This window comes from Narcine bancroftii, chromosome 8, assembly GCF_036971445.1.
Source record: "Narcine bancroftii isolate sNarBan1 chromosome 8, sNarBan1.hap1, whole genome shotgun sequence".
Taxonomy (NCBI): Eukaryota; Metazoa; Chordata; class Chondrichthyes; order Torpediniformes; family Narcinidae; genus Narcine; species Narcine bancroftii.
Window position 1 is genome coordinate 157,182,072 of NC_091476.1, and position 17,087 is coordinate 157,199,158.

Genomic DNA, 17,087 nt, shown 5'->3' on the forward strand with positions numbered 1-17,087 from the left:
ATTGTTGGGGTCTTTCATGGCTTGGTTCAGCATCATGCTGAAGAAGATTGAAAAGAGGGTTGGTGCGAGAACACAGCCTTGCTTCACGCCATTGTTAATGGAGAAGGGTTCAGAGAGCTCATTGCTGTATCTGACCCGACCTTGTTGGTTTTCGTGCAGTTGGATAATCATGTTGAGGAACTTTGGGGGACATCCGATGCGCTCTAGTATTTGCCAAAGCCCTTTCCTGCTCACGGTGTCGAAGGCTTTGGTGAGGTCAACAAAGGTGATGTAGAGTCCTTTGTTTTGTTCTCTGCACTTTTCTTGGAGCTGTCTGAGGGCAAAGACCATGTCAGTGGTTCCTCTGTTTGCGCGAAAGCCGCACTGTGATTCTGGGAGAATATTCTCAGCGACACTAGGTATTATTCTATTTAGTAGAATCCTAGCGAAGATTTTGCCTGCAATGGAGAGCAACGTGATTCCCCTGTAGTTTGAGCAGTCTGATGTCTCGCCTTTGTTTTTGTACAGGGTGATGATGGTGGCATCACGAAGATCCTGAGGCAGTTTACCTTGGTCCCAACAAAGCTTGAAAAACTCATGCAGTTTGGCATGCAGAGTTTTGCCGCCAGCCTTCCAGACTTCTGGGGGGATTCCATCCATACCTGCTGCTTTGCCACTTTTCAGTTGTTCGATTGCCTTATATGTCTCATCCAGGGTGGGAACCTCATCCAGCTCTAGCCTTAGGGGCTGTTGAGGGAGCTGGAGCAGGGCGGAATCTTGGACTGAGCGGTTGGTACTGAAAAGAGATTGGAAGTGTTCTGACCATCGGTTGAGGATGGAGATCTTGTCGCTGAGGAGGACTTTGCCGTCTGAGCTGCGCAGCGGGCTTTGGACTTGGGGTGAGGGAGCCTCGTAGAAACCCCTGAAGTCGCCAATGTCCGCGCTGAGCTGTGTTCGTTTGGCGAGGCTAGTCCACCACTCATTTTGGATCTCCCGGAGTTTGCGCTGAAGATGGCTGCATGCGCGACGGAAGGCTTGTTTCTTCTCTGGACAGGACGGCTTTGTAAGGTGAGCCTGGTGGGCAGCTCGCTTCTTTGCCTGCAGCTCCTGGATTTCCTGGCTGTTTTCGTCAAACCAGTCCTTGTTTTTCCTGGAGGAGAAGCCCAGTACCTCTTCAGTGGATTGCAGTATGGTAGTCTTCAACTGATCCCAGAGGGTTTCAGGGGACGGGTCCGTGAGGCGGGTTGCAACGTCGAGCTTTGCTTTGAGGTTTGCCTGGAAGTTTCCTCTCGCTTCGTCTGACTGCAGTTTTCCAACATTGAACCTCTTTCTGGGGGCTTTATTGTTCCTGGGCTTTGGCTTGAAGTGAAGGTTGAGCTTGCAGCGAACCAGCCGGTGGTCAGTGTGGCATTCCGCGCTAGGCATGACCCTGGTGTGGAGCACATCTTGTTTGTCACTTTCTCGCACCAGGATGTAGTCCAGGAGGTGCCAGTGTTTGGATCGGGGATGCATCCAGGTGGTCTTAAGGCTGTCCCTCTGCTGAAAAAGGGTGTTTGTAATGACAAGCCGCTGTTCTGCGCAGAGCTCCAACAGGAGGCGCCCATTGTCGTTGCACTTGCCGACGCCATGCTTGCCCAGGATTCCTGGCCAGGTTTCTGAGTCTTTGCCGACACGAGCGTTGAAGTCGCCCAGGATGACAACCTTGTCGGCTGTAGGGGTACGTTGGATGAGGTTGCGCAGGTCGGTGTAGAACTTGTTCTTTTCTGCTGGTTCCGCCTGGAGGGTTGGAGCATAGACACTGATGAGGGTGATGTGACGCTTGTTTTGAAGTGGGAGTCGCATGGACATGATTCGGTCCGAGAGGCCTGTCGGAAGGTTTTCGAGTTTGGAGGCAATGAAGCTCTTGACCATGAAGCCTACACCAGATAGGCGTCGTTCATCCGAAGGCTTGCCAGACCAGTAGAGTGTGTAGCCCGCGCCGCGTTCTTGGAGGCTGCCTACATCTGCCAGGCGGACTTCACTGAGAGCGGCTATGTCGATGTCAAGTCTGAGGAGTTCATGTGCAATGAGGGCAGACCGACGTTCAGGTCGGTGGCTGTCAGTCTTGTCTAGCATGGTTCTGATGTTCCAGCATGCTAGCTTGAGTTTGTGAGCATCTTTTGAGGGGGAGGACGTGGAGGGGGAGGACGTGGAGGGGGAGGACGTGGAGGGGGAGGACGTTGAGGGGGAGGACGTTGAGGGGGAGGACGTGGACCTGTCCTCGGGCCTGCGCAAAGGAGCTTTTACGTGGTGTGCAGTGCGCGCAGTACTGGCCCCACCCTTTACACCCATGGTTCGTGTGCCGTGGCCAAGCAAGCTGGGACGTGGCAGCAGCGGCCCCGGCCCCGGTCCGGGCGAAGGGTAGACGGCGGCGGCCACGATACGGGCAGGAGCAAGGGGGAGACGGCGGCCCCAGTCCGGGCACAGGGAGAGCAGCAGCGGCCCCGGCCCCGGTCCGGGCGAAGGGTAGACGGCGGCGGCCCCGATCCGGGCAGGAGCAAGGGGGAGACGGCGGCCCCAGTCCGGGCACAGGGAGAGCAGCAGCGGCCCCGGCCCCGGTCCGGGCGAAGGGTAGGCGGCGGCGGCCCCGATACGGGCAGGAGCAAGGGGGAGACGGCGGCCCCGGCCTCGGTCGAGTGAGGCAGGCGGAGGCCCCGGTCCGGGCAGGGAGTGGGAGGCGGTGGCCCCAGTCCAGGAACAGGGTGAACTGCGACGGCCTCGGCCCTGGTCCGGGCAGTATGGACCGACCTAGGAGGGGAGGCAGACCCCTCCAGCCCGGGTAAGAAACCTGCATAGGAGAAGGCCACTCCGATATAAAACCTACGACCCAAGGCCACTGCATTATAACCATAAGATAATTGCATTAATTACATGGATTGGAGCAAATCATAGAAATTAGAATTTTAAATGATTGTCTTTCTGTGAAAGTCAAGATGAATATAATTTATTCCTCTGAAACACCAAAGCATTCAAGTTCTGTTAATTAGCTCACCATCCTGAAAGGTGAGGTATCAACAGACCCCAAAGTATCTGTTAAAACTAAAGAATGCTCATGTTCAGCCAGAGGCACACAAGTCAAGAAAGAAAGGCAGGGTTCCTCCCCTGATGGACCTTAGTGAATGAGGTGGATGTTTACAACATTAGGCACTTTTACACAGCCGCTGAAGAGCAGATAATTTCAAGATATTTTCTGCTCCGGTCCGGGGCAGTTGTAAAAATGTTGAAGATGGAATTTATTCTGTAAATTCCATCCTGTAATTTTTCCACAGGGACCCCTACACATTTTTATGGAGTGGCTGCAGTGTAAAATGACCACAGCCACTCCGTAAGAAACAGGCCTAATGAATATGATGTTCCCCCTCTGACAAACTCCACAACACAGGAAGGCTGTATAAAAGTGCCCCAAATGTGCCCCTGTGTAAACGACCACATTGGGACACACCGGAGGTAAGTATGCTAATTTTTTCTTCAGAATAATTCCATTTTCTGTATAAAAATGGCAATTGATAGTGATGTTAATTATGAAACAAATACTAGCCTTTCATTTAATTAATTTCCCCTGATACCATTGTGGGATTTGAACTCCTTTAGTCCAGGGTTTTAGATTACCAACACAATCTGTTGCATTTCCATTAATTTTGTTTTGAACCTTGCTTGATATCCTATTCTACAGTTCTCTCTGGATGCATTTTACAGTCCATGAACAGACTGGGAGATATTAAAGTTTTGTTATTGAAATCAGGAGTCGCCTAGTACTACACTGTGAGTCTCAAAGTTAAGTAACAATAACAGTCGACAGCCCATATTATCTGCCCCACCTATTCAAGTTAGGGTGCCATGGAGTCAGGCAAGCAAAGAAATAAGCTGCAGAAAGTTGAAGAATTGCAACATAAAACAACTGGCAGCTGGGAATGAAGTATACCCAAATAACAATTCAATTAGTCTAGCAGCAGAGGGAAATTTGTGGTCAAAGGACCCACACAGATTGTGGGCTGCTCGAGACTGGCTCACAGGAACCAGGTATCGGTTCTGGGATTCAAGGGAGTGCTGAGGGGGGAGAAAAGGGCTCCAGAAGGACATCGGGCACTGAAGCCTTCCTGATTGTGTCAGAGGTTTGGATCTGGGCTCAGGTTCCCGATGATCTGCACAGCCACACAACCTGCGGGAGCACTGGAGGTGAATCCATGGACACTCAGTGACTCTGAAGGGACATTTTTTGCTTCTCTTTCTCTTACTCTGGGCAATATTAATGGTGACACCTTGTCGGAAATGTTCTCCAAAATCCAAGAGAACAGCCATTCTCAATGGGGCCCTACAGTCCCCCTGGGGGTCACTGCAGATTTCAGTAAAATCCTTATTTTCTTTACACCTCACAAAACATGTATTTTTTATGTTTTTCATATAGTCAGTAGGAGCGAAGTACAGAAGAAACCAAAACTTGACTTCATAGGGAAGGGGCCCCATGAACCTTGAGCAGAGTCTGGGAGGGGGGAAACGATAGCCAAAAGAATGGGTAGTCTAGAATCCCTGCACATCGCATAGACACCTTCAAATAACATGAATCCAACTACAACCTCCACACTAAAAAGCAAGCACAGCACTACCATCTTGCATTTTATTTTGAGTACAAGAGTCAAAGAAAGAGACCCATTTGATGCCATCATTTATGTGACAAGCTACAATATTTATTCATGTCTTGAATTGGATTGGTGGAGAAATTCATTGTCAAATATGAATGTAGTGATAATGACTAGAAGCCAGATTCACAGCAGTTTCTTTAATGTCTTTCTTTACATCAATAGAAACATATTGAGATCCCTGTGTGCAATGCCATAAAGTTTTCATTTGGAATAGCCTCAATCATTGGTTAATGAATTCCTGAATATTTAGCAGGGAAGGAATATTGGCAGCAAAATAAACCACCATTGCGCTAGAAGGCAGTGGTTATTCTTTGAGTTAAAATAACAGTATTCTCATAGAGATTGGGGAATCTCTGGATTTCTCTACCCCAAAGGGTTACAGATACCAGATCACTGGTGATATTTTTGAGGGAATGGGCAACTGAAGGCTATAGAGAGTTGGTCTATAGAGGAGTTGAGTCATTGCAGAGGGACATGATGGCCAACTCCTGCTCCTGTTGTATTGTGTGTTTAAGTTAAAACTTTGAATTTTAGAGTTTGGAAAATTACATTGTGGTATATTATTCAGCACAATTATGCATTCCAAAAAAATAATTTGGTGTAAACTGACATGTATAATGTAAATAAGTGACAGATCTTCCGAATCAGACTTCAAAGATAATACCATCTACCAAGAAAAGATGATACAGTAAAACCCTTTGGTATCTGACACATATGGGGATTGGTAGATGATGGATAAGTGAATTTGCCGGTTGTTTGAGACTGCATGTTGAGTGATTGGCTAGGTGGCACCAATTTTAAACTTTTGTATTTTTTTAACCTATTTACAGTATTTTCTGCAATTATTTTGCCAGTATCTTGAGGCTGGCAGATGCTTGAATTCCAGATAACAGGGATTTTACTGTATTTGTTTCTGCTTTCCTCCAATTCCCACCAGTCCCCTTGTACCTTGCAAGTTAACAGTCTTTCTTCACTAAGCTGGCTGTAATCATTGATTGAAATGCAGAACTAAAATAGCACTGACTGGTATGAAGGAGCTGCGCCCAAATTCTCAAATTCTTTTTCATCTAATTTATTTTCTTAGAAATGTTCAAAATTAATTTTTTTCAGCATTAAAAGGATAACTTTCTGTTTCTAGAGAAAGGATGTGCAAATGCTACGTCTTATCCAGGAAGTGAACACCACAACCCGTTCCTGCATATTGTGGGACTTAGAAGAGGACACTGAGTATATGGTCCATGTTCAGTCCATCAGTCTGACAGGGGTGAGCCCAGCCAGTGAGCCTATCTCCTTTAGGACCCCAAAAGAAGCTGAGAAATTGACCTTAAAAGGTAACAGTACATTTGTCGACTTTGATGACTGAAGTTCAGTCTGGCTACTAGCTTCATTCTACAAAACTTGAATAAGACATCACTGGACAATAAGATTTTTCAAAAGGTTGGCTTCCTGAAAATAAACTGGGGATTATGATGGACAACTTCAAGCTGAACAGAAAGATAATTTAAGAAACATTAAATTAACTTTTATTGAATTTAGTATTTTTAATCATATAATGATTCTGACACATTATTATAGTTCAACTGATTTAAAAATATTTCACCACTGATTTTTGTTTGTACTCAGCATCTGTTGCCTCTTGTGTCAGTGTCCAACAATAGTCAGCCAGCAATGACGGATTCCAGTTGCCCTGATACCACTATTCCAGGCCACAACGTCCTGGTAAAACCTTTCACCATGTTCGTCACTGACTGCACCAAGATCAGCAGGGAGGAAGTCCAAATACGAATGCAGAAAAAAAATTTCAATGATATGTCAGACTTCATGGCTTTGTTTGTTCGAAGAATGTTAAAAATATGACTATCTAAAAAATAGTGCACAAAAGGAAAATGTTATGATGTTCATGATCAGCAGCCTAAAATCTATCAAATACACCCAAAAGTGTTCAGGAAGCAAAATCTTCATTGTCCAGTGTAATTTGCAAGGACCTTATTAATAATGTTTGGTTCTGTAAATACGTCCTGTTGACTGGCATTCATTTTGCAAAAGGTTCATTAATATTCTCTTCACTGAAGCACCATCAAGAGTTTTATTTTGTCTCATGAATGAAAATAGGCACACAATGGATACCGTTTCAATGAAGCTCATTTGTTTGCAAGTCTGGACAGTCCTAATCTTTGATAAAACAACATGAATTTATCTAAAGATTATGACCCAGAAACCTTCAGACTTGCCATTCAAGAGCTAGTTAGTCGTAATCCTTATTGGTAATATATGTGGGCTAGTCACACCAACTTCCTATGATGCTTAAGGAAGGGAATTCCTTTACAATTTCATCTGTCATTGGGGCCAGGAATGGAAGTTGAGTGGATATAAAATTAGTAGGAATCAAATCAAGAGAAGAGGAGGTTGGTCTATTTAAAGTGATGACATTGGATAAGACTTGGTTGGTAAGGCTAGGGTAGAGTAAGAGATAAATCTAAAAGTATGCAAAAAGAACAAAACTAATTCCCATGGATGGATATGTGGTATGTGTGCTCCAAATTCATAAATTAATATATTGGATAAAAATAAGGTCTCAAATATTATTTATTGTTTAAAATAAAGTGTTAGATCTCATCATCCAGGGTACAAAAGAGATCCATAAATTGGTTTGCTGAAGGTTTGTGAATAATCCATGAAAATAATCAACTTCAAGGAAAACTGATTATGACCTTAATAGTGCAGTAATCTTTCAGTAAATCATATTTTTTTACCATATTAAATGTGGAACTTAATAAGTCATTGGATGGTGATATTCCTTCCACAACATCCTGTCACAGAGAGACAACATGCTGTGGAGTATGTTTTCCTTCTGTGACTGTGTTCAGTCAACACTGGGTTGTACAAAATTCCCATAGATCCTGCTGCAATAAAGTACAAGCAATGAACAAAATGATTATAAGCACGAGTTTGTTCCTGGGAAAAGTGTTCTAATGGTTATCAAGTATGATCCTCAATGTTTTACTGAATATTTTTTATGCATATTTTTTTTCATTCCTTTGCCACCTAAGTTCCTTATGGTGCACGTTTCATATCCAACTAGGCTTGTAGTACAATTATACTGAAAACATATACATGTCCTTGGAAATCTCGCAAGGGAAATAACCATTCCCCAAGAGTAATAATAAGTAGTTTTATGAGCAGCCCAAAAGAGAAAGCTGTTAAATTGAATTGCTTTTGTTCATGTTATAAATCTAGTTTATAAACCTTGGGAGCATCTTCTTTTATTTCTGAATAATAAATCAAAGTGTTGGCATTAAGACAACAAAAAATGTAGTGCAGATGGCAGACTTTCGTTGAACGTATATAATAATGAATTGGAAAGTCACAATAAATGGATGAGGTGAAACATTTTCAATTACTTACAACCAGTGCCTTTTAAGTGTCCAATTAATTTCATTTATTCATCTTGCATAATTATCACTTCTTTCAGTAAACATAAATGATCACCAATTACAAATTTAATATGCAATCTGTAATAATGTGAGTGTTATCTCTGCTTAGCTGCCATTGTTTATGTAGTATCTCTGGTAATACTCCCTGAACTACTTCAGATTTTATTGAAGGGGAACCTTTTGCTCCTTTGAGGTTTTTTTGGGGATTATTTATCAAACAGAAAAGCTGTTTCAGCAAAGAGAACCTTTACTCCTGAATGTGAGTCACCTGCCCTAAACTTGAAGGCCTTGAAATTGTATTGTGGCACATAATACAAATCCTTGAGTCCCCTTGTGACATTCAGCTTTATCAGGGTCAATCTTTTTCAATAGTTCAATACAATAAAGGAGAGAATTTTAAACACTAATCTGTTCAAAGATTAGTGTCCCACAACTGTATGTCATCGTAATGTAAATTGACTTCCATCTTTTTCTCCTTAATCATTCTTCACATATGGCAACAGTGCAACCAACATAAGGGGCGCACATTTGTGTACTATCCTCTGATCTTATAATGTTTATGTATGCAAACTAAGTCAGAGAATTTCAGCATTAACTAATGAAAATCCAAATCTTGTTTGCCTTCCGTAAGCAGGTCATATTCACTTTACTGATTCAGAGTTATTGTGGTTTAAAAAATATATTTACAGCATGGTAGAAGCCAATTCCAGCCATTTAAATACATGTCACCCAATTACATCCAAATGAACCTACAACCCCAAACAATTTTTGGAGGGTGGGAAAAACCCCACACAGATACGGGGAGAATGTACACACTCCTTACATACAGCACCAGATTCAAACCCAGGTCCCTGGAGCTGCAGTTGCATCACACTAACCGCTCCTGTAACCGTGCCACCCCACATTGTTAAGTTGTTCTAATGTACTAACCTTCATCTTTTGCATCATTAACTGGTTCAACACTGACATTGGGATGAAAACAGTAGAAAGGAAATTACTGTGTGGCCACAGTATTATTTCTCCATGGTTATGGAGACAGAAAAGTGAGACAGGGTCTCTATCCCAAATAAATATCATTGGAAAATCTGCTCATATACATGAGCTGCTAAGATTGGGATAGATGGTGACAGTTGAATGTATACAGATAATCACTATTTAGCTTCACACTTTAGTTCACATTTTTCAACAGGATTTGAGGATTACTAGCAATATCAGCAATGTATTGGCTATCGTGAGTTTTATTGATAATTCTCCTGCATTATAATGTATTCCTACATTAAAGAATGCAAGATGTGGTTGCTGTAGTACCAAAGTCTGTATTATTTCTATAAAAGACATTAATTAGCGTGCAGTATTAAAATGATCGCCAGTGTGACCCAGGTTTAGGTTATAAAACATGATGTCATTATACCTAGAACATGGATTCATACCATCTACATTCTTCAGATCCTGGTCCTGAAGTGGGGTTTTCACTATTGACCAGAAGCACTCATACCTGCTAATGACGATATTCCATAACAGTTTTGCTGTTACATTCTTGCCGGCTTTCAACGGCTCCTTTCACAATTGCAAGTGGTCCCAGGAATTAATGGCCAATTGGCCTAAAAAGGGTCCATTGTGAAAGCAAAATCTTCTCAACGCCGGCATGAGATGACATAATCTCACGCCAGAGAAAGACTCCCTCGATCCCTAGTACAATCCCTGGCATCTGCCGATGCCGGCGTTGCAATCAGGCAAGTGTAGAGTGGGCAATTGCATTCTGGAATAGAAATGACCCAAGTTTTTGTGTGAGTGCAGGAACATGAAGAAAAAAAAGATTAAAATATAGGTATAAACCAGTGGTTTATAATCTTTTTCTTTTCACTCACATACCACTTCAAATAATCCCTATGCTATTGGTGCTCTGTGATTAGTAAGGGATTGCCTAAGGTGGTATGTGAGTGGGGAAAAAAGGTTGAGAATCACTGCTCTAGACCCAATAGTTACTGATTTATTTTGCTTGAGAAAAATTGCCATTGGCCCATTTCCTTTGGAGATATGAAATCGTGCACATAACGAGTCAATGAGGGATGATTAAAACAGTGGTTTTGAAACTTTTTCTTTCCACACACATACCACCTTAAGCAATCCCACAGAGCACCTATGGGGTATTAGGGAATACTTAAAATGGCATGTGAGCGGAAAGAAAAAGGTTGAGAACTACTGGTATAAACTTTTCCATGAGAAAGTTACAGCAGGAGAGAGAGAGAAAGAGAAAATAAATAATAGAGCACAATTTTTAAAGGGATAAAAGAAAAGATGGTAGCACTAAAGGCACAATTTATAAAGGGATAAAAGCAATGGCGGATCTGGCTTCCCAGAATGCTGTGCGGCAGAGAAACCTCTTCATGAGTGCTCCATGCATGCAGCTGTGCATACAGCCCTGTCTCTACCACACAGCATTCTGGGAGGGCAGGTCCACCTTCATTTTTTTTCCCCGTGTTTCGATATTGTGCGTTCTAGCACTATGAACTCTCCCACACTGTTTAAAAATTGTCCACTATTGCTATTTATTGAGAGCACTTTCCCAAGATCTCTTGTTTATATAGGTTGGCACAACAACAACAGAGGCTGACATGCTCATACTGTGCTATACATCAAGCTTAATTATGTTTATAATTAGGCATGATTAATTTTGTTTGAATGCAAGATCATAATACATTGATCAGGATTTAGGGCAGGTCCACCATTGCTCGATGCTTCGGCAGAAGGTAAGGATGGCTCCTTGCAAGTGTGAACACGTGCAGTGTCCCATTTAAGAGTGGTCAAGTGTGAACACCATTCCTATCCTGGGATACTGAACCGCCAATTTAGTGGGATGCAAGTGTAAAAGGGGCTCATTTCAACTGGATTTTTAATTCTAATTTTAACTTTAACATTCCTTAACACATATATCTATCTTTCAGCGCAATGGTTTAAATAGTGCCATTGTTTCAGTAACGGGAGAACTTTCTCAATCCCACACAAGGCACCAATTATTTCTTAAATCATTTGTACCTTTTAAAATTCTCCGCATTTCTCTTTTTTCTCCCTCTCTCTCTCTCCGCCCCCCCCCCCCCCCCCCCCCCACCAACTTCTCGCTTCTCCCTCTCTTACTTCAAACAGGATGTTTCATATTGCAACCAACCAACTTATTCATCACCATGCATTGGGACCAGCCAACCCTGGAAACCTATATTGCCAATAATAGGGAAGCAGATGTTATGGGATAGAGAGACAGGGAGAGGGAGCAATTAGGGAATAAATCTAACATAGCATTATTCAGAGGAGAAATCCTACTGAATTTGCTAAATTAATCAACCTACAAAGTATACATTTTATAACAACAGAATTAAAACATTCTCCATGTAGCTGCAACATATCTACAATCTATAATTGTGTACAACAGTCTTCAACACATCATTGTTTCTACATCCAAATTTCAGATTTTCACTGTGATTTTTCTGTAATTATTGTACAATATATTTTAATATCTTTATGGAGATTTTATGTTGGAAGATTTAGTAATTCCAGCGTAAATAATCAGACATTACTCACAGCGACATCATTTTATTAATTGCCTCATAACTTTAATCTAGTGCTTTGTAACTCAGTCGTTTGGCCTCCAACAGATGAGGTGACAACAAAAATGCTGCCACGGCGATACACACAACTGAGAACAGGCGAAATGGTCATCATTGTGGTTGTTCTTGTCATGTGGGCAGGTGGGTGATTGTTTTACATTTGCTACCCTCTCAGCATTCACTGTGAAGGGGTCCGGAGTTTTACATTACAAAACAGAAGCTTTTTAGATGCATTTTTGCAGCACTTTTGTTCAATACCTATCATTTTGATTATTCAGTTCAGAAATTAGATGTGTGTGCGTTCAATGAAGGCCATATGCCTACTAACCTGTGAGCAGCCAAGACTGAACCCTGTAGTCCTAACAATCTGCAAATTGTTTATATGTGACCAATCACACTGATAATCCCACTAGCTAACTATCCATTATTAGCATGTATAATTTTACCACCCCCCCCATCTCTATCTGATTCCTACTGCCTAACATGTCAAAACTGATTAGCATTCACCACCTCTGACTCTCGCTTTTGATAGGTTCTCATTATCAATCTCCCTTGTTGCAATTAACTTCCTCTCATTTTCTCCATCAACAACTAATCTCAGGGTCCTCCAGTGCACCAAATTAAAATTCTTACCTTATATTGGAGTCACTCCACCTTCTCTCCAGACCTCTCCCACCTCCAATAATATTCTGAACCCACCCTGCAATAAATCCAAGCAATAAAGAGAACATTATAACATCCAGTGATTCACCCTGTCATAAACACTCCAACTAACTCTTCCATATTGGTAATATGCCCCAATCTTCAGTGTTTATGTCTTTCTTCATCTGCTACTACCCAGCTTTCAATTTTTAATTGCACTGGGACGTTTACTACATTTCAGCAGCTTTGTTATTGGTTAAGTGAATTCTGACAAAGATTGGACAATCGAAACATCAATTCATCTGTTCCTTTCCAGAAGCAAATGGCCCAAGTGTAGATTTCAACTTCTTGTTGGTCATGAAATACAGTATGTTAATCTCATAGACTTCCAGTAGTGAATTCCTAAACAAAATTGCCCACTCAATACCAATCCATGACTCAAGTTTTTATTTGTTCAAGAAGTATGATTATTTATTCCAGTGCAACCCTCTTTTGATAAACACAACAGCCACGACCAGGAGTCCATGCCTCAGCTGCTCTATTAACAAAGTTGTAAACAACAAAGGCTATATGAGTGAGCATCTAAACTTCTCTCCAGCATTGCCTTCGGATGTTTTGAGATAGTTCCATCAGTTTGATTGATATACAAATTACAAATGTCCCATTTCTGTAAGATTGACATGGGGCATTTTTCAGATGAATAGTTGAGAAACAGGCCCTTCAGCTCATCCATTCCAACCATAATGTGTAGATTATATTTATTTATCATTGTAAAGTGGGCTAGAGTGAAAAGGCCATTCAGAGATTAGCAAAGAGTTGCCATGCTCTAATTCCATTATGCAAGCAAAGTATTGAGAAAGGAATGTACGTAAAGAAATAAATCCTCTTCAGCAAGGGTCAGTAGTTGAGAATCACACCATCTCCCCCAATGTCATTCATTGTTCTTGGGCATTGAGCTCTGTCTAAACTAAGGGTCTCCAAGGTGGGGTCATTAGGATTATCCAAGGGGTTAATAAATGCCAGAGGGTTCAAAGAGGGTCAATAATGCCAGGGTGGTGGTCGATTGAACTTTTGCAGAGGAAAGCAGGGGTGGATCAATGGAAAATAGCACCTATGGCAGTGAGGGCCAACCTCTTGTTATCTTTGGCTTTGACCTTTGAATGAATGGAGAGTGAATGGGAGGACAGATTGACCATAGAAGATGTGTGTGTTTTTTTGTATGTTTGGTAGCCCCCCTCCCACTCCAGTCCAGCACCCCCCTCTCTCTCCCCTCCACCCACCTGTCCAACAACAAGATTCCATGCCTGAGGGTCAATGAGGGATCAAGTATTCCATGAATGGGTTGATGGTTTAAAAGATATGGGGAGCCCTGATCTACACTAATAACATTTCCTTCATAGGGCCCATTTCCCTATCCAAATGTTTTTTATATGGTGTACTTGTCCCCGCCTCTTCTACTTCTCACCATCCAGGCCATGCCCTCTTTCTCACTGTTACCATCAGGAAGGAAGTTCAGGAGCCTGAACACCCGGCGGCACAAGTTCAGCATCTTCCCCTCTGCCATCATAATTTCTGAATGGACAATGAACCATAGATACTACCTCACTTTCTCTTCGTTTTGCACTCATTTATTTAAATGTAATTTACAGCAATATTTGCACAGTTAATGCTGCCGCAAAAAAATGGATATCGTGACACGTTCACAACAATAAATTCAGATTCTCCTTCTTCTCTTGGCACCTCATCCCATACAATCACAACCTTCATGTGAAAAACCGGTCCCTCTGATACTTGGGTCTCATTTCCCTAATACACAAATGTGTTGAAGAAACTTAGCAGGTCACCCAGGATCCAAAGTAATTAAAGGCTAACCAATATTTTGGGCTTGGGCAATAAGAAAAAAAAACACCTCGGCAGATACTTGAATAAAGCAGGGATAACAGAGGGGGAGTAGTTTGCTTGTTTATTTCCCCCCCCTCCCCCCACCCCAAGCCTATTTTTTTCAGGAGTTTTAAATAGTAGCAGGTGTAGCAAGAAGAATGTCTTGCTCTTCATAGTTGTATAGTTGTCAGGCCATCTTTTGTATTCACTCTAGAAGGCAAATGGGGCTCCAGTTAAACACCGGAGTTGCTGTTGCTCCAATGGGGAAGCATTTTCTAAGGCTAGATGTTGTGGTCCAGTCTGGTGAGGAAGGTTTGAGCTGCAGTTAAATTACTATTATTACCAAATTACAAGAAGATTAGAACCATAGAACACTACAGTGCAGAAAACAGGCCATTCAGCCCTTCTAGTCTGAGCCAAAACACTACTCCGCTCGTCCCATTGACTTGCACCCAGTATATAACCCTCCAGACCTCTCCCATTTATTCTTAAAACTTAAGTGCAAGCCGGCATTTAACACATTTGATGGCAGCTCGTTCCACACTCCCACCACTCTCTGGGTGAAGAGATTCCCCCTAATGTTCCCACTAAACCTTTCCCCTCTCATATTTATCTCTCCTAATCTAAGTTGAAAGAGCCTCCTTGCATTTATTCTGTCTATATCCCTCATAATTTTGTAAACTTCTATAAAATCTCCCCTCATTCTTCTATGGTCCAGGAATAAAGTCCTAATCTGTTTAAACTCTCCCTGTAACACAACTCCTGAAGACCTGGCAACATCCTAGTAAATCTTCTCTGCATTCTTTTAATCTTACTGTTATTCTTCCTGTAGTTAGGTGACCAGAATTGCACATAATACTCCAAATTTGGCCTCACCCATGCCTTATACAACCTTACCATAGCATTCCAACTGCTATACTCAATATTTTGATTTATGAAGGCCAAGATGACAAAAGCTTTCTTTACAACTCTGTCTGAATGTGATGCCACTTTCAGGGAATTATGTATCTGTATTCCCAAATCCCTTTGTTCCACTGCACTCCTCAGTGCCCTACCATTTACTGTGTATGTCCTACCTTGGTTTGTCCTTTCAAAATGCAACATCTCACATTTATCTGCATTAAGTTCCATCTGCCATTTTCTGACCCATTTTTCCAGTTGGACCAGATCCCTCTGCAAGCTTTGAAAGCCTTCCTCGTTGTCCACAACACCTCCAATCTTGGTGTCATCAGCAAACTTGCTGATCCAATTTACAACATTATCATCCAGATCATTGATTTAGACAACAAACGACAATGGTCCCAACACTGATCCCTCAAGGAAACCACTAGTCACAGGCCTCCAATCTGAGAAGCAATCATCCACTACCACTCTCTATCTTCTCCCATTCAGCCAATTTCAAATCCAGTTTGCAACCTCTCGACGGATACCTAGTGTCTGAACCTTCAGAACTAACCTCCAATGTGGGTCTTTGTCAAAGGTCTTACTAAAGTCCATGTAGACAACATCCACAGCCTTTCCTTCCTCTAATTTCTTGGTAACTTCCTTGAAAAACTCTAAGATTTGTAAAACACAACCTACCACGCTCAAAGCCATGCCGACTATCCTTAATCAGCCCTTGGCTGTCCAAATACTTGTATATCTGATCTCTCAAAACACTCTCCAATAATTTACGTACTACTGACATCAGGCTCACTGGTCTGTAATTTACTGGTTTATTTTTGGAGCCTTTTTTTTCAACAAAACAACATGAACTACCCTCCAATCCTCTGGCATCTCACCCGTGGCTAAGGACATTTTAAATGTTTCTCTCAAGGTCCGAGAGAGTATCATATCAGGCCCAGGGGATTTATTTACCTTTATTCACTGTAAGGCAGCGAGCACTTCCTTCTCTTCAATTTCTATATGTTCCATGACACTACTGCTTGTTTCCCTTCCTTCCTTATGCACCATGGCAGTTTCCTGAGTAAATCATGATGCAAAAAAAAAACTGTTTTAAGATCTCCTCCATTTTGTGAGGCTCCACACATAGACAACCACTCTGATCTTCTTGGGGGACCAATTTAGTCACTTATTATCCTTTTACTCTTAACATCTTTGTAGAAACCCTTCGGGTTTACCTTCACATTATCGGCCAAAGCAACGTCATGTCTTCTTTTTGCCTTCCTGATTTCCTTCTTAAGTATTTTCTTAGATTTTCTATGCTCTTCTAGTACCTCATTTGCTCCTTGGTGCCTATACCTGCTATACCTTCTTAACCAGATTCGCAATATCCCTTGAAAACCAAGGTTCCCTATGCCTATTAACACCTCACTGACAAAAGGCAAAGGAGGAAAAACCCAACACCCAACCCCAACCCACCAATTTTCCCCTGCAGCCGCTGCAACCGTGCCTGCCTGTCCCGCATCGGACTTGTCAGCCACAAACGAGCCTGCAGCTGACGTGGACTTTTACCCCCTCCATAAATCTTCGTCCGCGAAGCCAAGCTGAAGAATCCTAATAGGAACATGCAAACTCTGCACTCTCAAAAGTTTGCCTTTGAAGGCCATTCCCTTACTGAACACATCCTTGCCAGAAAAACAACTTATCCCAATCCACTCTTCCTTAATCCTTTCCACAAAATTGGCCTTTCTCCGATTTAGAATCTCAACTCAAGGACCAGACCTATCCTTATCTATAATTAACTTGAACTAATGACATTATGGTTCCTGGACCCAAAATATTTGCCTACACATATTTCTGTCACTGGACCAGCCTGGTTCCCTAATAGGAGATCAAGATTGTGATTAGACAAGTGAAAGAACAGCGAGGATTTATTGGAATGGTACTTGGACAGGAGAATTTTAGCTATCAAGAAAAAAATAAACGGG

At 42.2% G+C, this 17,087-nt stretch overlaps 1 protein-coding gene across 13 annotated transcripts in view; it reads left to right on the forward strand.

Annotated features, from left to right (window-relative positions):
* Positions 1-17,087, forward strand: part of fndc5a (fibronectin type III domain containing 5a) — a 95,486-nt gene that overhangs the window by 38,556 nt on the left and 39,843 nt on the right. For 11 of the 13 annotated variants that reach the window (XM_069895596.1, XM_069895597.1, XM_069895594.1 and 8 more), the window contains 2 exons: positions 5,797-5,989; positions 11,710-11,835. In XM_069895596.1, coding sequence (XP_069751697.1) covers positions 5,797-5,989; positions 11,710-11,835 — 319 coding nt within the window. The remainder of the gene's footprint in view (positions 1-5,796; positions 5,990-11,709; positions 11,836-17,087) is intronic. The other 2 variants (XM_069895600.1, XM_069895591.1) reach the window with 1 other exon arrangement.